Raw genomic sequence first — 23750 nt, 5'->3', positions numbered from 1 at the left:
CAAAATATAAGGCCTTCCTACCCCCTCCACTCCATAATCTCCAGCCCCAGTGCCCCTTTCCATCTTCCCCTAACCCCCAGATCATCTCCCCTCAGCTAGTGGAGAGGCTAAGATCCAGGAGGGGTTGGGGCCCAGCTAGGCATGGGGATGAGGGGAGTTGCAAAGGCCTGAATTTTCTGTTCTCATTTTGACAAGAAAGAAAAAGAAAGGCAAGATCTAGGTTGATTCTTCAGGGAAAGGGCTATTTCTGTAGCATGAGGCCCAGCAGGCAGAAGTCACCTTCAAGAGGAAAGGAGGGGGCTAGGACAGAGAGATGAGAGTGGGGCGGTAGTCCTTCCTGCCATCTAACCCCCTTCCCTCCTGCTATATCTCTGGTCCTGCCTAAGGGTATATGGGAAATCACACACTCTCCCCTAGCATCTTCTTTCTTTAGTCTGCCTCTTGTGTGATTGAGGCTGCAATCCCATTCCAGTCTTCCTGGCCTCCATTCCCTGCAGACAGTGTACCCCTCTTTCCCAGGGTCTCTCCTAATCTCTGGTTTTCCTGTGGCCCTGGCTCCAGGAGCCACCCTTCTCCTCCCTCCTGTTCCATCTCCTCCACGTGGGCGGGCCCCTTTTTGACCCTTTACTTTCCACTTTGTCTTCAGTTGTTATCTCCCTGCCAGCAACGTGCCTTTTACAGGTCAATAAAATTAGCGAGGGGGCGGGATAGAAAGAGGGGGCAGGGGACCAGGGGTGCTAAGCTCAATGGCCTTGAATGTGGCTGGACGCAGGGAGTCTGAACGCCTGTCATTCCAGAACTAAACAGTGACAGCTGAGGGGCCTGAGCTGGTGTTGGGGGCAGAGGAGGGGCTGGGCTGCAGGGAGAGCCATGGACTGAGGATAAAGATGACCCGGGCACGTAATGGTCCCCTCGGTGGCCTGAACCCCTGCACCACTGACCCTTGGATAGAGGACCCTTATTTAAGAGGGGGAGTCCTATGTCGCACCTACCTTGCCAGGCCGGGAGAGCTTTCTTGAGCTCAGATGGAAGGGGAAACTCAGGCAAGGAGGGGTTCCTGGACATTCTTCTTCGTGTGCGGGGTCTTCATGTGGAGCCACCGCCTGCAGGGCATCTGGGCAAGACTGCCCGAAAAAGTGACAGCTGAGGTCCTCAAGACCCAGGCATCCTATCTGCCCGGCGCTCAGAACAGCCGGTGCTCCAGACTCTCCCTAGTGGCCCGGATGACCCCCCCCCTTTTCTGCCCACCTAAATAAGCCGGCCCACCCCCCCGTGGCGGAGATTCAGGGAGGGGCTCCCCCGCCCGGGCCCCGCCCCCGGCCCCGCCCCAGCCCCGGCCCCGCGGAGCCGCTGCGCTCCGGAGCGCTGCGAGAGCAGGTGGCCGCGGCTGGCTCCGTCCCTGCCCTGCAGGTAAGTCAGCGACGTGGGCCGGTCCACGCCGAGGACCTCGAGGGCAGCGCGGGCAGAACAAGGAAGCCCCCTCCAGCTGTCCTGTGCCCTCGTCTCAAAACTGGGGCACCCCAAGGGGGAGAGAGGACATTCCTATGGGCTCTGCTCACCGACCTTGGGCATCTATCTGGTGGGACTAAACTCTGGAGAAGTTTAGAGGGTCCCGCTGGCCGCCCCCTGGTGCCGGGGCGGGCTCTGAGCGATGGGGGAGGGCAGATCCCACCATCAGTTTTCTGGAGGAGCAAGTTGGAGGTGGTGGCTACAGGGTTCCAGGTGAGAAACCTCCTTAACTTAGCGTGTCCTGTGCCTCATTCAAGTACAGCACCCTACTTTCCCCTGGGGAGTGATGGGGGACCCAAACTTGTATTCTGTGGGCAAGTGAGGTTAAGAGCCACCGCATAACTGAGTGGGGGCCCGGGTTTTCTGCTGAGCTCTAGGGCACTGCATCATTTATTTACACCTGGGTACAAATGTGCATGGGTGAGGGGGCTGTGGCCTGGGGAACCCAGAGAGCCTGGGGACAGGGTAGATCTTTTCCGGAAGTGCACCTTATTGCAGATGTGGGGGCCATTTGCAATTTGCACCCTCCGTCTTGGAATTTGGACTGTGGGAAAGGGGTCTCTCCTCCCAGAGCCTTAAGGAAAGCTTCCGGGAAGAGGAGGTCCTGGGCTGACAGCTCAGGTGTGATGCTCAGAGCTCTGGGCCACAAAGGAGAGTCAGGCTTTGGGCATTGGTGCTGGGTTGGGGTGGAGCCGAAGACCCCAGGTTGTAGCACAGAGGGAGGTCAGGATGCTGCCCCTGGATCCAGTCAGGACCCCACAGACCTTCTAGAGACCATCACAAGCCTGCAGTCAGACCAAGATCTAAATCAGGTGGGAGGGCTTCCTGTGTCTGTTTTCCCCATTCCACTGTCTCTTCCCACCACACAACCACTGTCAGGAAGTTCTTTCTCACATCTGACCTCATCTCTTCTGCTTGTTTGTCATCTTCTTACTTCTGGGGGGCAACTGTGCTATACAAGGGCTTTGGGTGTCAATCAGACTTGAGTTCCATCACCTCTCCCTACTATATGACCTTGGAGGAGTTACATAACCTCTTTGAACTCGCCCCACCTGTAAAATGGGGATAATAATAGAACCCACCTCATAGGGTGGCTGCAAGGATTAAATGAGAATATGCATGTAGAGCACTTCACACAGTGGGGAGGGCTCAACAAGTGTGAGTGTCCCCTCATGTGTAGGACAGCAAAGCTCATCTGTGGGGAGTGTGGGTGGGGGTTGCAAGCATGTCCAGAGAAAGCCATCCAGCACCCCACCAGCCCCTGCCCTCTGCTGGATCTGCCTGGGGCCCCTCCCCTCCTCCCTTAGTTCTCCCTGTTTTTTGTCTCCAGGGTGAGGTGAGGGGCCCCAACAGGGCAGGGACCAGGGGCAGCAGGAGCCCACCTGAGGCTATGCCTCAGGGGAACAAATTGACTCAGAGACCCAACTGAAAAAGGGGCGGGCCCGGTTGCCATTACCTCCCTGCCCTCCCCACCTCCAGGAATCCACAAATTGGGATCAAACCGCTAAATTTTTCCAGGAGGATAAATAATACAAGCAACTGAAACTCTTGTTTGGGGATTGTCCAAGCTGCCCTCCAATGGGAAGACAGCTTCACTCTCTGGCCCAAGCTCCAGAGGCTGTCAAGGAAGGCTGGGTGTAGTAAGCACCCTTAAATCTGGACAAGGGAGGGGTGCCCATGTCCTAGCTGGGCACATTCAGGGGCTCCACTATGGCCCTTCTCTGGCCATCCCTCTCCTGCAAGGTGCGGATTCAGCAGGACCAAGGGAATGAGTCTGTGCATCTCCTTTAAGACTGTACCCCCCCATCTCTGCGTCTGGATGCCCCTGCCCAGCAGGTCCCTGCTCCCAGCTGGGGCAAGTATCTTTTCTGGGCCTGTTCTCCTCTGAGAATGTTATGCCACTAGTGTGCCAAACCTGAGGGACCACTGAAATGGCTAAGGGGCAGCTGTTTGCAGGGCATGATAATGGAACTAGGTTGAGGCTGGGTGTCATGTGTGCATAGGAGTCCCTTTCAGTGCAGAAAGGAGCTGGCAGTAGAAAGGGGGGCTGTTGGCTGGGGTCAGGGTGGGAGTGGATCGGTCTCTCTGTACACAGCCTTATTCTCCTGCAAAACTCCCAGGAGTGAGAGAAATCGAAATTGGAACATGGTTTTCCAGGTTGTTTTGAAAAGTGTGTTTGTCAAGGTGAGAGGTTAGAACACATTTCAATTAACAGTTTGATAGCTTGATTCATAACTTTTAAATATTTAGATATGTGTTATGTGGGCCCCCATTTGTCCTCTTGCCCCAGACCCTGCAAATGTTAGGGGCGGGCCTTGCAGCTGCTATTTGGTGAACCCCCTTCCTGCTCTGCCTGTCCCCAGTATAGTAGTACCCCTGCAAAACTGGGCTTACGACATGCCCACCTGGACCAGGAAGGAGTTCAAGGTGAAATGAAGACTGTCAGCTGTCACCAGCAAGCAGTCCCCTTGGGCCTCCTGACCTCATTCTCCACCCCAAAACTGGGACATTTTTAAAAAATGTCCTGTGATGCATAAGAGGGAAGGGATAAGGGGGAGAGAGTGTGGGGAGGGTGTGGGCACTTGCTGGACCCCAGGAGCAAGAAGGAGGTAACTGGGCTGCAGCAGCAGGAGGGATGGACATTAGACCAGGGAAGCCCAGTGTTCCCTCCGTCCCTCCAGCTGTCCTTCTCAGAGGGAGCTATGTCCACAGTCAGGAAGGGGGCTGTGTGTCTGTAATGTGGGACCTCCTGTGTGTTTGGATCTTGGGCTTTGGATGGGGAAGAGTGTGGGGGCCAGCTGGCCGGCCGGTGGGAATCATCCCTGGTGGAAATGACTGGCATGTTGGTCTCAATTGTAGTTGAGTGCCCTCGGGCACCTGGACACACTGTCTGTTTGGAAGAGGGAGGCATACAGCCTCTTTGTGGCTATCTCTGACTCACTCGTTGATTCTGATTGGGCTGCTTGAAGGTCAAGCCTGCCTCCCTGGCCTCAGTAGTGCTGGGAGTGCTGGATGGAACTGGATCCACACACACTCACACGCACACACCACTCACGTTCAGTCTCATGCATGCTCACAATCACACTCAGACACTCTCACAGGCCCAGGCACGCATGCCACTCACATGGACTCTCAGATGTCGCTGTACACGGTTTCACACCCCAAACACCTCTTGAAGTGCAATCTTGGGTACGGATCCCTGAGGCCCCTCCCTGGCACGTGCACTTGGCTGACTGTTTTTCACAGCAGTCGGTCTCATTCTCCCTGTCAGTGACTTTTCACTCACCTTGCGTGACCCGCCAGCTCCGATGGCCAGGGGTTGGCTTACTTGAGGGTGGCTGGGGGCCAGAGGCTTGCAGTGGTTTAGTGCGGGTGACAGGAGGCAGAAACATTGCCTGCCTGGGACGCCCTGCAAACCCCAGCAGGCTCCCCCAAGTCTCTCAGGAGAGTGTTTTCAGGTCCTGAGTCTCTCATTCTCTCAGCCCTGTGTATTCTGCGAGCTCTTTCTGCCTCTCAGCCTGTGTGTCTGTCCCCTGCAAGCTCTCTGCTCAGTCCTTCCCCTGTTCCTATGCCTGCTGTTTCTCTCTTTTCTCCCTGTCTTTGAGTCTTTCTCTTTTTCTGTGTCTCCTTTCCTCTTCCTTTTTCTCTATATGTATGTCTCTGTCTCTCTCTTTCTCAGTCTCTTCCTCTTTTTTTCTGTGTTTGTCTCTGCAACCCATCCCCGCCGCCACTCTCAGTCTCTCTCCTGTCTCGGCTCTGTGTCTCATTGTGTGGCTTCTCTCTAGGTCATCTTTCTGTGTCTACGTCTCTGTCTTTACCTCTCATCTCTGCCTCTAAGTCTGGGGCTGTGTCTCTCCAGTGGCTCTCTATCTTAACCCTCGTGAGATGTCCCAGGGGACCAGGACAGCTAAAGGTCTCTGAGTGTTTAGAAGGTGACAGAGCATCCCAGGGGCTGGCCTCCGTCACTTCTGGGCCCCTCCATCATGAGGCAAGGAGGGGATGGGAAATATCAGGTTCTGGAGGGGATAGATGTTGGCCCATCTCTCTGGGCTCCTCTGCTGAGATGAGAACTTGGGGCTCTGGCTCCAGACCCTGAAATGTTCTTCAGTGACAAGGCCCAGGGCAATAGGGCTGGGGGTTCAGAGTGATGAGGGGTAGAGCCCCTGTTCTGTCTGGTTGCTCTGATTGACCTTGAGCTAAGGGAAGGGTGTGGGGAACTTGGCCTCTCCCTGAGAAGAGGCATTGACCAGAGTGGGGCTGATCTGACCCTTTTCGTTCCTCCAAGCAGCCAGACTCAACGCACCCATCCCAGGCTCCAGCTTCCGCTTCAAACCTCCACTGTGCTCCCCGCCCTGTTCCAAACATTCCTGCCAGCTGCCCCCGGGCCACGGGGCCTGTTCAAACAGCCCCTGCTCTCTCCTGGGGCCTCCCCACCCCTCCGGGTCTTTCCTCACAGCCATGGCTTCTCACACAGGAGCGGCTGTGTTGGCTGTTTGTTTGACTAAGGTTTCTTTGGGTGGGGTGAGCAATGATTCCGCAGACACTTCTCCCACTTCAGATGCCCGGGCAAGAGGCCAGGCTGGCTCCCCCATCCATGCCCCTGCTGCCTCCCCTGGCCCCCACATGACTTCCCTACCCTCCTGTTCTCTGATCTGTTGATTCCTACCTGATGCTATCTGACCCCCTCCCACAGGCAGGATAGGGAGATATGAAACACACCGCTGCATCCCCCATCCCTTACCTGGGGAGGTGTTGGGAACTGGGACTTGAGTTCTCTGGGTTTCCCCAAGAGGAACACATGGGGTATGGACTTCAGAATGTGGGGGAAGTCTGCCCACCTGCCTTCCCACTCTTCTTGGCTGAGACTTCAGCAGAGGAATCGTGCTCTAAGGGGTCTGGGGCACAACCTCCCTGGGGCCCCGACGTCCATCCCTGGATTGTGTATGGCACTCTGCAGTGTACGGAACTACCTCATCCTGCCCCCAAGCACCTGGAGAGGTAGCAAAATCCCCAGGCCTGCAGAGGCTGAATTTGAACCCAGGTCTCATTCCCTATGGCCAGGCCTTCTCCACTGACTGAGCCAGAGCAGCTCCATGGGCAAAAATAAACCCCAGGCTGCAGCCATTTCTCAGCTTTCTCTCTATCTCACCTCCCCCACACCTCCCCCACCTTCCCGGGCCTGCACTGGAGAGTCCTGGTGGTCCCTACCCCTGTTCTCCAGCTGGGCAGGGAGTGTGTGGGTAGGTAGCATTCTTGTGACCGGGTTCTGGTATCTGCTGTCCCAGTAGCTTCCTGAAGGGAGAGCGACATGAAAAGCTTTTAGAGATGGTTTCAACCATCTGGATGTTAACTGGGAATGTTACTGTCTCTAGGTTGAGTCTGGGGACAGCTATTCCAGGGCTGCAAGATGAGGTGTGGGGCTGGAGAGGCCAGAGGGGGGATCAGGAAGTTTCCCCAAATAGCCTGGCCTGCAGCCAAATGTGGGAGCCAGGCTTGGGGGGGGGGGAATCAGCCCAGCTGGGGGGCAACTGGCTAGTTGGCACATGAATCTGAACCTTGGGAAGCTGGCAAGGGGCAGAAATGAAGCAGGACTGAAACTGTTTCCTCTTTTCTCTCCTGCTAAAATGGGCTTCTAGACAACTTGATGTTGTGAGTTAGGCATGGTTAGAGGTGGACGAATGTGTCTTTACCCTGTCCCTTTTTTCTCCCAGAGGCCTTTGTCAGCCCTAATCCATCCCTCTGCCTCTCACCCTGGTGGTCCTGATTCATTCATTCAGTTAACAAATATTTGCTGAGCACCTACAATGCATTATACTTTTTAGGCCCTGTCCTGGGAATTCAAGGAGGAGTAGGACAGGGAAAAGAGAGACTATGAGGAGCCGGGAAGGAAATCTACCTTAAGGAGGGCACCTAGGGAAGAAGACCCCCTCATGGAGGTGACTTGTCAGCATCAGCCGTGAGAGGGTGGGTAGCAGCCGGGGAAAGGAGTACTCCAGGCTGAGAGAACAGGTCTGGAGGCCAGAGAGAGCTTAGCATGCTCCAGAGAAAGAGCCCAGTGTGGCTGGAACATTGTAAGCAAGGGAGGGAGCGGTACAAAACCAGACCGGGGCGTGGGGGGGGGGCACAGGATATTCTGACCTGAACATTTTAACCCCAAGGATGTTTTGAATGCAAACATTTTAAACCAAAACATACCAACACTGAAGATTTTTTTAGAAAGTATTTTCCAGTTTGAACTCTATTCATCCAACTTAATTCCTCGATCAGATGTTTCAGTGTTTCATTTATGGTACAGTTAACAAATTTCTACTTTTCCATTCCATTTTAATTTTACTGAAATTATTTCTGTCAGCATCAATCTTATATACATTTTGCTGCCAGATTTGATTCATCGATCAATTTGGCATTGGTCAAGAGCTCCACCATTGTGAGATTGTCTGGGTAAACTCGTCCAGTTCTGGAAGATGTAAATTTTTTAAAAGTCTTTTGGTCAAGATTGGATTCTTCTGTCCACTTCAGTCGGTAATGAATTTTCTTAAATCTGGTTCTAGCCAGAGCCAGTGTTATTTCTACCAGTAATATTCTTAGGTGACACTGTATTTACATCTCAGTTCATCTGTGGGAGGGATCTGGTGGAAGGGGTGGGTTGGGAGAGGAGAAAGGTTTTGGGGAGGCGGGTAGGGGCCAGATCTTCCAGGCTGTGGTAAGGATTCCCCCCTGAAGTGAAGGAGAAGCCTGTGCAGATTTTAGGCAGGACAGTGAGATGATCAGATTTGCCTTTTTAAAAGGCGCCTTCTGGGCATAAGGAGAATAGACTGGGAGGGTGGAAGATGGAGGCGTAGGGGCAGGGGGCCCAGTGAGGAGGTTGTTATGCCAGTCTAGGTGGCAGAGGAGTGAGGGGACTGAAGAAAGAGTAGGAAGGTGGAGAGGGCAGGGTTACCCATCACTCCTCAGGGCCCCAGGACGGCCTCCCCGCAGGCCCAGAGGGGCCTCCTGACATTCCTCCATGTCAGCTCCTGCCTTCCCTTCCTCTGAGGCCCAAGACACCCCAGAGTCTGGCCACTTGGAGTTGGCACAGGGTGGAAACCAACAACTGGGGTGTTTTCCTCGGGGCTCTCTCCCAATCTGTCCCCTGGATGAATGTGGCCAAGGGCAGGTCAGGGATGCCCTGCTGAGGTTGTGGCAGGGGACCAGGAGGGGTGGGGGAATGGCCTTCAGATCCGCCCCCCCGGAGCACGAGGCTGGAGCAGCCAGGGCGGCCGCAGACCTGGCAGTGGAACAGACCCAGACACGGAGTGCTTGTCCGGCCCGTGGCTCTGAGCTCAGGGTGTGGCCCTGGGCAGGGGTACAAGGGAGCCTCTGTTGGTACACAGGCCAGATGCCTGAGCAGTGAGGGAGGTGGGCCTGGGTGCTTGCGGAGAAAAGGCTTGAAATGACCGCGACCCCACCTGAGGCAAGTCACTTCCTCCTTGATCCTCAGTCTCCTCATCTGTAAAATAAAATCTCAATCCCAGCCTCCCATGGGGCATCATTAGGACCCACTTTGTTGACTGACTAAAGCCAGCTAGTATCATGCATTTTTAAACACATTATTTAACAAACACATATACTGATTACCATGTAACCTGTTTGCTAAACACTTTACAAATATTGACTAATTTAAACCCCATAACGACTAAAAAAGGTACTATTTATTTTACAGATGGGGAAACTGAGGCACAGGGGTGGCCAAGGGCACACAGCTAGGAAGTGGCAGGCGTAGAATTGGAACTTAGGCAGTATGGCTATACTATGATGCTTCCTGAAAGGGACAGGGTGGGCAGGGGTCCTTAGGAGTCCCCAGAAAGGAAACCTGATTCCTCAGCAGGGACAGAAGGGGTATTCTGGAGCACTTGTGCCTCAGGGAACATAACTGTGCGCTGTCTCCCATCCCCGGGCCGGCCCCCGAGGGCAGGGCTAGGAGTGTAGCGGGAGGCAGAGAAGTCAGACTACCTGAGAGGAGTCCTGGACCAGAAGCCCAGGGCAGGAGAAGGGGGTGAAGCAGGGATCTCAAGGAGCAGGTCATCAGGTGCCACCTTTCGCCCAGTTGTGGGAGCAGCTGTGCCCAGCAGAGGATGGGGGTAGTTTCAGTATTCCTTCAATTAGGATGAGTCAGACCCTGTGGGGTGCCAGGCTTGGTGCCCCATGGCTGGAGGAGCCAGCCCTCTCCCTGGGAGCCCAGGGTCTGGCTGGACGTGAAGCATGGACATGGAACAGAAAGGCGCAGGGAAATAGAGCCGAAGCCCACAGCAGTGGGGACCTCAGGCTTAATGGTAAGCCTGGGAGGATGCACAGGACTTGATTGGCTGAGAAAAATAGGCAGGGCTTCCCAGGCAGAGAGCAAGAAGGGGATGTCAGTGTATAATGAAGCAGCAGGTGGTTCCGTGAGGACACGGCTGGGGTCAGTACCTGGGTACCTCAGGGTACCAAGATCAGACTTGCTCTCCTAGAAACGTTTCCAGACCTGCTCTTCAGAATCACCCTAAAAAGGCAGACAATAGGCTCACTCCAGCCCCTGACTCTGAACCCTTAGGGTTGGGACCCAGCCCAGGATGCTTGACAAGCTCCCCAGGTAATGTTCACATGGCCAGGTGCTTAGGGAAACTATAGGGTGAGGGATTCACCCCTTGGTTCACATCAGGATCACTCAGGTGGAATTTAAAATCCTGGTGCTCAGGTTACACCCCAGACCAATCCCACCAGAACCCTGGGGAGTGGCCCAGGCATCAGAAGTTTTCAAAACTGCCCTGGTGATTCCACTGAGCAGCCATGGTTGACCCTCTAGAAGGTCTGTCCCTCATGTCAGCAGGTCTGGGCTGAACTGCCTGCCCCTCCGTCCATGGCCACTCATCCTCCTTGACCTTGTGTGTTTATCTGCTTATTGACGATGACTATCCCCCTTAGACTGCAAGCTTCACCAGGGCCCCTCAGGACATTTGTTCACTGCCAGGCGCCCTGGGCATAGAATGGAGGACCTGGTATATAGTAGGCGTTCAACAGATGTTTATGGAGTGAGTTTATTGAACCCCTACGCTGTGCTGGGGACCAAGGGAGAAACTTTCCCTACATCATCTCTTCATGCTCCCAACAGCCCTACAGGACAGATACGATTGGGCCCACTTTACAGATCAGAGACGTAAGGTGACTTGCCCAAGGTCTGATGCCTCCAGAGCCCAGTCCCTGTCCTGGGCCCCACACTACCACCCAGCCAAGACCTTTGAGCAGTCTTGCTGAGGAAAGCAGCATGGCACCCTAGAGGCTGGACCGAGGGCCTGGTGGGGAATGGGACATGCTGACACAGCCCATCCCCAGGACGTTTCTTGGAACCTCTTGTCTGATTTTGAAAGGCCTCGTTCATGGCCTGCAACAGACGTGTGCTTCCACTGGACTGATTGGAGAGGAGGACTCCTTGATGTGGTCAGTAGCTGCTCCCTGGCCAGCATGGTGGAGCGTGGCCACCGCACCATCTCCTTCAGCCTGTGGGCGTGGGGACTCTCCTCTCCCTTCTGCTCCAGGTGACCCCAGATTTTCAGGGTTACCTGCAGCCTCCCCCTGCCTCCATTCTTCTGAGGGAAGGATGGTTTAGGCTCAGTTCCCTGTACTGAGGGAAGGGAAAGGGCCCCAATGTCCAGTGGGGTGGGCCAGGGTGGAAGGATTCTGCTGGACAAACTAACTAAAAGCATTAGGGAATGAAGGGTGGGGAGGGAAGACTCAAAGATCTTAGTTTACGCAGGATTGATCCTGGCTGGTAGTCAGGGCCTCTCCCGCCTCTTCTGAATGCAGCTCTTTAAGTAAGAGGGCAGGTAGCCAAGGACCCAGTGAGGACCCCTGGGTCCTCCAGCTTTGCCTCCCCCTCCACGGGGTAGTGTGGGGCAGTCTCCACAATACCTTCTAGACTGTTGCTACTGCAGCTAATATTCTGAGGGGGGCACCACCCCTGCTGTGGGCACCCCAGTTCCCAGCCTCCTCTCCGCCAGCTCCAGCCTCTTCTGCACAACCCAGGTGGCTTTGCCAAGCTGAGTAAGGAGGTTGAAATAATTTCTGTTGCATTGGCAACAAACACAGTTTGGATATAGCTCTGGGTTGGGGAAGACTGTAGACAGGCTGGCAGCCTCGGGAGGCCAGATGATGGGCAGGAGGGAGGGGTTTAGTCTGAACATGGGGCTGAATACCCTGGGCTGGGAGAGGGGATCATTGATGAGGTTTTGGGGTCCCACCCAGGCCCGTGGGTCTGCTCTCTCTCTTTGTCCTGTTAGTTTCCAGTGCCCAGCTGTGAGGACGTTCTTCCTGTAGTCTTAATCACCATCCCTCCTGCTGTAACTAACGATGTCAGCCTCAGATCACAAAGGCTCATAACAGCTTGTACTACTGTCTACCTGCCATCTTATTTGATCTTCTCAGTGTCAGCGTGGGTCAGGGAAATTATTACTTATTGTTATTGTTGGAGTCAGGGCCTATTTGCTTGATTCCAAGTTACTCTGGCTCTCATGAGGTTCTCCAAATCACTCCCACACACCCCGCTTACCCCTTTCCTGCAGCCCCTCCCCCTTCCATCTCACCACAACTCAGAAGTAGCCCAGGGCTGAAGAGGTCATCCTGTCCATCCCCCTGCCTCTGGCTTGGTGTGCTCGAGCCTCTGCGTGGCTGGTATCTGGAGCTCATCTGGCCATGGTCCAGGAGAGGGCAATAGTCGGGGGGTGAAGGGCATCATCAGCTGGCGCTGCTGCTTTTTGAGCAGACTTTTAAAGTTTAATGTGATAATCTCATCCTGATTACTGCGAACGGAGTTACTGTCGAACTCCTGATTACTATCGAACTCATCCAATAATCCGTTGCTGGCCTCACAGGAGGAGCAGGGAGGTTGTGCGGGGATCTCCAGGCCTCCCCACCCCCACCCTCCTGTGTGCTGATTTAGACTGAGCCTTCTGGGGCTCTTGTAGTTTTGTGGAAAGGTGTTTCTAGATCATGGTAGGGATGGATGACTTGAGCCTTCTTCCTCTTTCAAGACCTGGATGGGAGAACCGGTGCTTCCCTCTTACTTCTGAGATGCTAATGCTCTAGGAGGAGGCTCCTGGTGGGCCTGGGCGTGAGGGCCATCAGAGAGCACAGAAAACCAGCCCAGCCGGGGCCCCAGGGTATCATCACATTCCCCCACCCCATTTTCCTGACTGGGAAACCAAGGCTCGTTGCTGTTGTCTCCACATCGTGCCTTCCCAGAGGTAAACCAATTAGCACCGTGTCTGGTTCTGTGTTCCCAGCACCTGTCTCATTATTTGAGGATTTATGTCTCGGTCACCGTGAAGGACGACTGTCCCGGTTTCCACCGCAGGGGTGGGTGGGGGCTGGTCAGCCCTGGAGCCCAGTGGGGGGGTGGCAGGAGGTGGTGCCATCCTGCTTGGAGCAGGATGGGGATTTAATTTCAGGGGGATTTGCAACCAGTGGGGAGCCGCCCTGGGCACAGAGTGGCTCTGGGCTATTTTAGGAGGCAAAAGGCTGGCCCCGCTGGGGGAGGGATCATGGTGGACTTGCTCAAGCTGTTAGTGATTCTGCCCTTTCAGTGAGAATGGAAAGGATCCGTACTGGACAGGATTGGGGCTTCTCCCACCCTCCTGGAGCCCAGGGGCCCAAAACTACTCTGTGCACCCCTATCCCAGTCAGGGCTGAATAGAAGCTGCTGGCTGGGCAGGGGTCTATGGCTCCTTGCCTGAACCCCTTTGCTACAGGCTTTGCTTCAGTTGAAGCCCTTGGTATTATTAGTATGAACAATTAGCATAACCATCTCATAACTTCGTGGTGGAAATTCTATTTATGAGAACTCAGGAATACCACGTGGGGCAGGGAAAAGGGCACAGCCTTAAGGTAGGCACAGCCGGGTTCCTGTTTTATACGGGCCACTTTCAAGCTGGAAATGTGGGTTGCATAAGTCCCTTCACCTCGCTGAGCCCCAGTGCCCCTGTCTCTAAAGCAGGGACCATAGCACCTCATTAATGACGCCCACCGTGTAAGGCACTCTGCAGGGATGGTCTCACATCACCCCTGTCATGTTGTTGTGTGTTAATTGCTCCATTTTACAGATAAGGAAACTGAAGCTCAGAGAGGGAAAGTAACTTGCCTAAGCCTTCATAGCCAGAGCAAGGAACCTGATCCACGTCTGGCACCCACAGTGAGAGGTGTTTCATTCCTCAAATCCAGCAATATGTGTTGTTTACCTCTGGTGTGCTAGGCACTGTTCTAGGGCTGGGGATTCATCACAGACAAAACAGAGGAAGAGGAGATAAGGGGATGAGACTGGACAGCAGTGAGAACCAAATGACCCAACCAGAGACTCAGGGGCTTTATTTAGACTAAGGGTCATTTTCTGGTGTGGGGAGGGAGGCAATATCTAGGGACTTGAATCCCTCATGGATCAGTGGTCGGTGGGCAAGGGAGTGCCAACCTCTCCTGGCACCTCCAGCTGTCATTACTAGGAAGAGGTTCTCTGCGCTTTCTTCTTCCTCACCCCACCTTTAAAGGAAAAAAATCCCTGGGCATATTGGGAGAAGGCCTTTAGAGACACCATGACATAGAGGAAAGACAGCCTAGAGTTTGGCACCAGCCAGATGGGGCTCAAATCAACCTTTTTCTGGCTCTGTGACCTCAAGCAGGTGAACTAACCTCTCAGAGCCTCCATTTCCTTATCTTCAAAGTGAGGACAGGAATACTGACCTTTTGGGGCTACTGGGAGGATAAAATGAATGGATAAAGGTGTGGGAAGGGCTGGAATACAGAAGGCCCACAACTAACGGCAGAGTTCTGTGTGTGTGCAGGATCAGGGGTGTGTTATTCCTAGGTATCTGGGTGAAGCCATGTCTTTGTGGTGCCACTAATCTGGCACCTGTGGTCCTGCTGAATGATTTCAACAGGCTGGGCAGAACAGGAGAGCCAGCAGGCCTAAACATAAGGTTTGGTGCTCATAGTTCAAGAAGTCACTCTCTTGGTGACTTGATGGGGAGGCTGAACTCGCCAGCATATCATATGAAAATAGACTTGTGGGGCTTCGTGGGCCCTCAGCTCATAGAGGACAGGTTGAGGATGGGGAGAGGTGATCCTTTCCCCCGTTCTGTTCTAAGGGGAATATTGAAAGCCTAGATAAGGTTAGTGGGATGTGACCAGGACAATAAAAACCCTGGAAACAAATTTTTATTAAGTTGCTTAGTTTAGGTCAGTTGGTCATCATGCAAGATACTGGGCAGAAGGGAGTGAATAAATGCCCAGAAGTACCCTACTCAGTGCAGTGGGGTGCCTGGGACAGGGTTTAGGGGACACAACCCAATTTGAAAAGTGTGATGTTAGAGACCCATACAAGGCCCTGGCAACACATGAGAGGGTCTTCCTGGAGGAGGCAGCCATGTCAGGCAAGGAGTAGTTGAGGGAAATAGGTCTCCTTAGCTGGGAGAAGGGACCCCTTAGGAGTAAGCTGCCAGCCATGTTAGTGGGCTGTGGGAGGCAGACTGCACTTTTTCTGCATTAGCAGGGGGCCCATCTAGGACTCAGGCACAGTGCACAGGCGCTAGGGAAGCAGCTGTCAGCCCCCTACTGCCGAGATTCCTGTCACTAAGAACTATCAACAATGGCATGGGCTGCCTCGTGAGGCAGTGAGCTCCCTGTCATTGGCATGTGCAAGCAGAGGCCAGAGAGGAACTTGTTTGGTACAAGTTATAAAAGGGACAGAATGACCTCTAAGATCCCTTCCCAGCCTGAGCAACTGTAATTCTCCATGGACAGACCCAGGATGTGGATGGGGCCAGAGAGAGGTGTGACTGGATCAAGTGAGAGGATGGGCATGTGGCAGGATGGGGTGGAACACATGGTGTACCAGGACTGTCAGCCCCACCCCTGGATTTCTATTTTTTAGTAACTGCTTTATTGAGACAGAATTCACATACCATGAAATTCACCCATATAAAGTGTACAGTTTAATGTGGATTTACTTTTAGAGTGCATTCATTCCACAACTATTCATCAAGCATCTATTAGATATGCATCAGGGTTTGTGCTGGTGCTTCAGGTACCTGGGAAATAAAGGCCCTGCCCTCACGGGGGAGACAGGTAAGTGTCTGAGCCAAAGAATGACATCTTGGGAGGCGCTAAGAGGGAAATAAACCAGGGCCTGGAACAAAGAACAGTGTGACTGGGGACATGGGGCCTGGGCAGGGGACATGGGATCTGTGGCTTGAGGGGCAAGGAGACAGCCCCATGCAGGTCAAGGGAGCCTTACAGGCTGAGGGAACAGCAGGGGCGAAGACCTCAAAACAGGAATGAGTTGGGGTGTGAGGACCAGGAAGAAGTGCTGGTAGGCTGGGTGGCAGCCCAGTGCCCTGGGCGAGGCATCCCAGGACTCCCCACAATGGGACCTCCTCTCCAGAAGGCCTGGTCCGCAGGAGGCCCCCCTGGAGCTTGAGGTGGTGTGAGCAGCATTGACACATCTTCTTTGAACACAACAGCCACTTCTGTCCCCTTTCTTTGGGACTTACTTTCTTACCCTCTTACTGCCCCTCCAGAAATGGAAAGATGGCCGAGCACTCTCAGGAAGTCATGCTGCCAGCCCTTGCCTTCTGCCCTCCCGGCGTGGCTCCGTACTTTTGCACTGCACCCCCACCACGGCCCAGACCCCATGCACTGATGCCCTGGGAGGAATCAGAAATGACCCCCACCCCACACACACACAGGTGGTCCCCGGCAGGCCCGCTGCCTGTCGCCCGTCTTCCTGAAAGGCTCCTAAGGAGCAGTCTGGAGTCTCCCACTGGGTGCTCACTTCATGTGTGACTTCGGGCTAGTTCCTTAACGTCCTCAATCTTTCATTTCCTGGTCTGTAAAATGGGGATCAAACCAGACCGGACAGAGTGGTTATGAGGATTGAATACAATCCTTCCTGGAACCCAGTAGGTGCTCCATGAATGTCCGCTTCCTCCTCTCTGAGCCTCCCCCCAAGAGGGGCAATTTGCAGGAGATGGGGGAGGTCACAGCAGGCCAGTGGGAGGTGGCCACTTTAGGGTCCCGATCTCTGAGCTCTGGGACCCCTCGGAAGCCGAGGGCCACTGAGACCACGGGTAGGGAGGGTACTCACCAACCGGCCCGGCCCTCCCGCAGGGCGAGCCCCCGGGTCTCCTGGGGCCTCCCTTCCCAGGGAGTCCCACGCGCGGCGCCTCTCCCGGCGGCCCGCCTGCGCTCTGCTCCCGGTGGCGCGGCTCCTGGCACCTGCTCCGCGCCGGCCGGCCAGGGGCGGGCTCGGGAGACCGGCGACTGCCCCGGGACGCGCGGGCCCGGGACTCACCCGCCGCGCACCTCGGGAACCGCGAATCCGGATGCGGCCCCGCTCAGGTCCGGAGCGCCCTTCAGGTAGGCGCCGGCACTGCCCGGGGACCGCTCTCCTGGCTCCCGGTGCCGGACGGACGCGCCGCTGGGGCCGAGCGCCCGAGGGGGCCCGCGCGCGGGGCGGGGGGCAGGTGGCCTGTAGGACGGCGGGCAGCGGCGGTGGGGAGACAAGAACCGCAGCTTAGCGGGAACCCGAGGCTGAGCGGGGCACAACAAGGTGATGGTAAGAAGGACTTTCCAGCTCCGGGTACGGGAAAGGAGGCTGGAACCACAGGGCAGAGAGGGTGAGACCCCCACCCTAAGGAGGCGACCATTCACTAGAGACCCACCAAATAACCCACCTTCTTCCCCAGAGTTTAGAGAACCCCAAATTATTCCACCCTTATCAGCCCCAGGGATAGGATAGAATGGAAGGGGTGGGGGGAGGGAGAACTATTGTTTTCTTGGGGGCTCAAAGAGCTCACTTGCCACCCCCACCCCTCCCTCTCCTCATTCACGGTCATTGGAGGCCTTCCTGCCCTGCCCCTCCCCCTCCGAGCAGAGTGCCTCATCTCGGCAATGGGCATAGGTGGGGCCCTCCTAGCCTGCCTCCCACCCCCAATTCTCAAACAGTTCCTGACCTCCCCACCCTCCTCCCTCTGGCTCCCAGGGCGCATTCCCCCCCCACCGTCAGGGCTTGGACGTGCTGATGGTGGGGCCCCCATGGGCAGGCAGTGGGGTTTGGGGAAGCTGCTGCACAGTCCTGGGCAGGGACAGCAGACTGCATGGCCCTGGTGTGCGAAGGAGGGCTGCATGGGGAACAGGGATCTCCTGCATGACTGGTCAGGTTTCCTAGGCCTTGCATGGTCGCAGAGGGTAGAAAACGGGCTACTAAAGCTAGTATACTCCCTTCCTAGCTGCACCACAGTGCCACCTTAGAGGAAGATGCTCTGTTTTGCCACTGTGGACCCTGCAAGGAGGGATGCAGGTTAGATAGCAAGAAGGACTTCCTTCCTGAGGGTGGCTTGAGGGTCTCTGGGGCAGTCTTACTGCCTAGGAGAGGCAGCTCCTATCTCTGGGGTTGTGAGGACGACACTCAGCAATAAGGGGGCGAGGACAGAGAAGACTGGGGGAGGGGAAGTGGTGGGGGATGGTGACCTTATCTCTGGACCATCTTTCTCCCTCACCTCCCATGCCCTCTCTCTCCCTTCCTGGGAGCTGGAGTGTTGACTTTCAGCACCTCTTAGTCAGCTTACTACTAAAATCCCCAGCACCCAGCAGTCCCCAGGGTTAGGTGACAGGCTTCCTCTGTCACCACTTTGGATGGGAAGGCAGACATGGCTGCCTAGTTTGCCAAATGGAAACCCCCCCACCCCAGCCCCTGACACCTGGACCAGCTGTTGCCCAGTCCCAGGGCCTCCTGCTCTAGCAGAGCAGGGATGTGTGGGCTGGGGGTTGGTATGGCCGGCCCCCGCAGGCCATCCTACTTCTCTAGGTGGGGGTCTCTGCCTTCTCTGGGGATTCTTGGGTATGACCCTAGTGGCCCCAGCTCTCTGGGCCCATGGGATGGCTGGGGTGGGTGTCACTGAAGTGGGTCATTTCCCCTTTCCTACACTAAGGTGTCAGCCTTGGGCAAGGGGAGGTGACAAGGCAGAGAGACTGACATGCTCAGGGGTTGCTCCTCGGGGAAATTGAGGGGGGCAGCCAGTCCCAGAGGGCTCACACTCTACTAAGACAAGAATAGACAAGACCTCTTTCTTCCAGACACTTCTCTCTGCAGCTGAGTTGGGATCCCACACTCCTGCTCATGACCCTGTGAGTGGCTGGGGTGGGGGCTGCCAGGGTGCACACCCCCTCCCCCTGTATCACAGATGCGAGAGAGCTGGCCCTCCTCACCTGCCTCTCTTTTTGACTCTGAGCCTCAGTTTCCTCATTTGTAAAGCTTTACAGGGTTGAAATGAAGGTTAATGAGGGCCATGTGCCTACAGTGCCCAGAAGGCAGTGGGCACTCCCCACGAGCAGTTCTTTCTCCATACCCACCCCGCCTTCCTCCAGCAGCTGAAGCAGACAAATACAACTTGGCCTCCTCCCACCCCCACCGTAGAGGCAGCTGCCCTGTGTTGCCACTACAACACCGCCTGCGAAGTACCCAAGAGATGAGCCCAGGCCAACCCCCTCTCTTTAAGGATGGGAAACCAAAGCCCAGAGAGGCAGGACTGACCCAAGGTTGGCCAGCCAGCCAGGCTCCCTTCTCAGAGGCAGGGCCTGGGACCTGGCTGAGGGACGCAGGAGGGTAGATGCTAACAGATGTGGGGGAAAATACCAGAGTGTAATTGGGCTCATTAAGGGTTTGGTGAGGGAGCCCTTCGTGCCCTGCCAAAGGCTGGGGACAGGCCTAGAACCTTCCTCTCCATTAACACTTTGGCAAAGGCAGCTCTTTCCTGAGGACTCCGTTCCCCAGGCTGGGGCTGAAACAACCCCCTGCCCTGCACCTTATGGCCTCGTGGTCCATTTCCCTCCAGCCCTCTTTGGATAGGCAGGCAGAGAACTCCACTGCACCCCAGTGTCCAAGGACCCCTCTGAAACTCAGGGCCCTGAAGTCCATTTGTCATTCACAATAAGTGGTGGAGATGGTGCCCTAGCACCCAGGGGCCCTGCCTTACTCCCTCCATTTCCCTACAGCTCCAGCTCCATATGGACAGACACACAGACAGGCAGACAACAACCCTGGCTTCCATCAGCTCTCCAGCTTCGGTGTGAGGCTGCCTCTAAGTGGGTGGCTCCCTCCTGTAGTCCAATCCCAGCACCCGCTGCTGCAGCCTCAGCCCATCTCTCAGGGAAGATGAGAACCTAGGAGCTTTACCCCTTTCCCGTGCAAGTCACACACAGATAGACACCCGGACACATGCGTGCTCTTTCTGCTTTCACCTTGTCTTCTCAAGTTCAATTCTCCCCCTTTCTTCACAGCCCTTCCTCCCAGCCTCTCTGGCTCTGGCCCTGACTCTTCCTGCCCACAGTGTGGCACCTCCCTGCCTGGCATCCAGCCTATTAGGGACTGGGCGCCCCGAAGCCTCCCCGGGAGCCCTTCTATGAATCTGTAACCTCCCCCTCCCCACCCAGCAGTTCAAACCAGGGCTTGGCAGGCTTTAAGAAGAGGTGGGATAGGGCAGTGGTTAAGGATTTGGGCTCTGGAGTCAGACAAGTATAGGTACAGGTCTGGCCGTGAAACTTCTCAAAGACTGTTCTCTAATCTACAGAATGGGATAATAGGTTAATAATAGCGCCCACCTCATGGGGTTGTTGTGAAACTTAAAAATGATTCTGTGTTTAAAGCACCTGGCATACAGTAAACTCTCAATAAATGGGATTGTAATTATAAGAAGAGGTGGCCTAGGAAGCTGATGCTAGGGAGGGAGGGAAGCTTCTAGAAGCAGCTCTTATACTCTTTCATGTCCTTGGAAGCAAGTCCACTCCCCTGCTCTGGGGCTCAATTTTCTCTTGAAGACAACTTGTGGATGGAGTCCTGTTCAAGTGTAGGTCCAGCTAGGGTGAGTCACGCTGCCTCTGAATAGGGGCCAGGGCAGGGGGTGCTGACCTGCTGAAGATCTGAACAGAGGTTAGACAGACATGTGTCTGCCCTAAAAATTGCCCACCCCTCCAAGTTTTCTGGCTGGGAGTCATAGCTTAACTGGAGCAGGATAGCTCCTGAGGGGACAGCTGGGAAGGCTGGGCCAGGCAGGGCAGGCTGCAGCGGACCCAGCAGTCTGGCTGGGGGACACAATTAGCCCCGGAATCCAGGCAGGCCCTGTGAGCCCACAGGCTGTATATCACGGTGGTTTAATCAGCCCCGTGGCAGATACTTGTCTGCTCTCTTGGGCCATGTCCTCAGCCTGCATGTCATAAATTGCACTGAGATTTCAAAATCACCTTTTCCCCTTGCTGGCAGGGCAGGCGGTTCTACTTGGCATGGCCAGGAAAATCACATTCCCCTGAAGCCTCTTCCCTTTGCAAGTAGGACCCTTCCCCCAACACTTGCACCTGGTGCTTTCTTCCTGCCCCTTCTTCCTGCTGGGAGAGGAGGAGAGACTTGTAAAGGCAGGAGAACAGCTTTGATGACTTTCACCTAGAGGTGAGCCGGTGCAGAATGCTGGTGGGGACTCCGTGCAGCCTCAGGAGGGGTTTTCTCACAAGGTGGTCGGGGTGACCTTCCAGAGTGGGCGGAGCTGTGCCCGGCCCCCAGATATGGTGCCCAGGAAGGTGGCATGGCAGAGAGAAATGTGGACGAGTCCGGTCGTATTGCCCCGAGGGGTACTGAGTGCTTTTCATCTTCCAACTGGATGCTCATTGCGCCACCTGGAGGCTATCGCTGGTACTTCACCCCAGCCACCCTGGCTGCAGGGTTGGGGTCCTCAAATCACCTGACCGCACAGGGGTCAGACCCATGGTGCATTAGTTTAATAGGGCTGCCGTAACAAAGTACTACAAACCAGGTGGCCTAAACAACTGTGAGGAATGTATTGTCTCACAATTCTGGAGGCTAGAAGTCATCAGGGTTCCTTCAGAGGGCTGCGAGGGAATCCTTTACCTAGCTTCCGCTGGTTTGCTAGCAATCTTTGGCAATCCTTGGTTTGTAGAAGCATCACCATATCTCTGCCTTCATCTTCACATGATATTCTCCCTGTAGCCATGACTGTGTCCAAATTTCCCCCTTTTATAAGACTACCAGTCATGTTTAATTAGGAGCCCACCCCACTTCAGTATGGCCTAATCTTAACCTGATTATATCTGCAGTGACCCTGTTTCCAAATAAGCTCATATTCTGAAGTGCTAGGGGTTAAGACTTCAACATAGAGGTTTGGAGGGAGGGCACAATTCAGCCCATACCACACAGGTCTTAGTGACAATCTCATTCCATGATATAGGCACAGGGCATCCACACCATGACACAGCTACACTGTGACATGCACACAAACTGAGTAACACAGATGGATTCACCTCAACAGATGGGATAATAGAGACACTGACAGTGACCCAGGTATGTTATGACAGGCACTCAAGGTGACAGGTAAGGTGACTCCACTCATAAGCTGCAAAACAGACAAATGGCAGATTAGTAACACAACTGACTTATGGGACACTGAGATGTGTTTTATATAGATCAGCTCATCTCCCTCACGATGTGCTTGTGATTTAGGACCTGTTACTTGCCACCCCCATTTTACAGATATACAGATGAGGGGACTGAGGTTCAGGTCACCCAGCCAGTAAGTGACAGAGCTGAGATTTGAACCCAAGTGTGAGTCAATACAGAGCCCGTGCTCTTAAACTCTGTGCCCCCCTGTTCCATTCACATGTAATCACCACACATGTAATGACAGACCCATTATGTGGGACCACTGCCCACAAAAATGACAAGCAGCTTACTGAGAGCCAGAGGGTAGGGGCCAAGGACTGAAGACAGAGTTCTTGGCTGTGGACTGAAAAAATTAATCTTCTTTGTTCAGATGTGGGCTCCACCACTGGATGTGAGGCCTTGTGAGAATATAATGGCATCACTTGACTTCCCTTGGTCTGATCTGCAAAATGAGCATGAGCCTAAAGACACAGGAAATGCCCTTGGGAGGGAAGCACTAGTCTGCTTGGGCTGTCATAACAAAGTACATAGACGATGAGTGACTTCAAAACCAGACTTATTTTCTAACAATTCAGGAAACTAGAAGTTCAAGACTAAGGTGTCAGCAGGGTTGGTTTCCTCTGAGGCCTCCCTCATTGGCTTGCAAATGCCCAGTCTTTTTTTTTTTATTTTAATTTTTAAAATTAAGGTATCATTGATATACATTCCTATGAAGGTTTCACAAGAAAAACAATGTGATTACTACATTCACCCATATTATCAAGTCCTCCCCATACCCCACTGCAGTCACTATCCATCAGCGTAGTAAGATGCCACAAAGTCACCATTTGTCTTCTCTGTGTTACACTGTCTTCCCCATGATCCCCCCACACCATGTATGATGCCCAGTCTTGTATCTTAACATGGTCTTTCCTCTGTAAGCATCTATGTCCAAATTTCCTCTTCTAATAACCCCAGCCATAGTGGATTAGGGCCCTAAAGACCTCATCTTAATCACCTCTTTAAAGACCCTCTCTTCAAATACAGACATGTTCTGAGGTTTTAGGAGTTAGGACTTCCACCTATGAATGTGGGGGAGGGGAGTGCAGTTCACCCCAAACAAGAAAGGTGGGCTCAGTCATGCCTTAAAGCCTTGGGGCTCCCCGCGTCTGAGGGACAGACACATTCTTTGGCCTCAGGAGTTCTCTGTCCTGATGAGGGAGACACAGACCCTGCCTTCAGGAAGCTCCCAGCCTGAAGCAGAGGCAAGGAGAGTGCACACAGATGCAGGAAGTGAAAATCACTGCAGGTCACCGCAGGTCAGCCTGAGTAGAAAGCTGACAGCCCCAGGACAGAGCCGGTTAGAGGCAGAGGAGTCAGGCAGGAAAGTTTCAGAGAAGTGAGTTGGAAAGGAAATACTGTCTGTGGAAGAAGAGGGGCCTAGCAGAATGGTGTGCATGCTGTAGGGCCTAGAGTGTGTGTCGGGGGGGGGCTGTGTTCAGCAGACTCAGGCTGCAGGGCCCAGGTTGCTACTGAAAATGTCAAATGTTGTCACAGCCTGGGTGGCCAAGGCAGCAGGAGGCATCTGAAGCCACACAGGTCAGGGGTGGGGATGGCTTCACACACTGTCACCATTTATGAATGTCACCCTGTTGGGCACTGGGCACTGGGAGGCTGGATTTCTGCAACTGGCCCCCTGGCCACATGGCTGCCTGTCACAGGACTCTCAGCACCTGCTGCAGGCATGAGAACTGGG

At 54.5% G+C, this 23750-nt stretch overlaps 1 protein-coding gene across 7 annotated transcripts in view; it reads left to right on the top strand.

The window, feature by feature from the left end:
• Nucleotides 1-1331: 1331 nt before the first annotated feature.
• ZNF385C (zinc finger protein 385C) overlaps nt 1332-23750 on the top strand; it is a 49416-nt gene continuing 26997 nt past the window's right edge. For 5 of the 7 annotated variants that reach the window (XM_036883274.2, XM_057501489.1, XM_057501488.1 and 2 more), the window contains exon 1: nt 16658-16926. In XM_036883274.2, the coding sequence (XP_036739169.2) occupies nt 16893-16926 (34 nt within the window). In that variant the 5' untranslated portion in view covers nt 16658-16892. Of the gene's footprint in view, nt 1411-16657; nt 16927-16979; nt 17126-23750 lie in introns of those variants that run through there. The other 2 variants (XM_036883276.2, XM_036883277.2) reach the window with 2 other exon arrangements.

This window comes from Manis pentadactyla, chromosome 4, assembly GCF_030020395.1.
Source record: "Manis pentadactyla isolate mManPen7 chromosome 4, mManPen7.hap1, whole genome shotgun sequence".
NCBI classification, from domain to species: Eukaryota; Metazoa; Chordata; class Mammalia; order Pholidota; family Manidae; genus Manis; species Manis pentadactyla.
The sequence above is the reverse complement of the archived record's forward strand: the minus strand, read 5'-3'. Positions and strand labels throughout refer to the sequence as shown.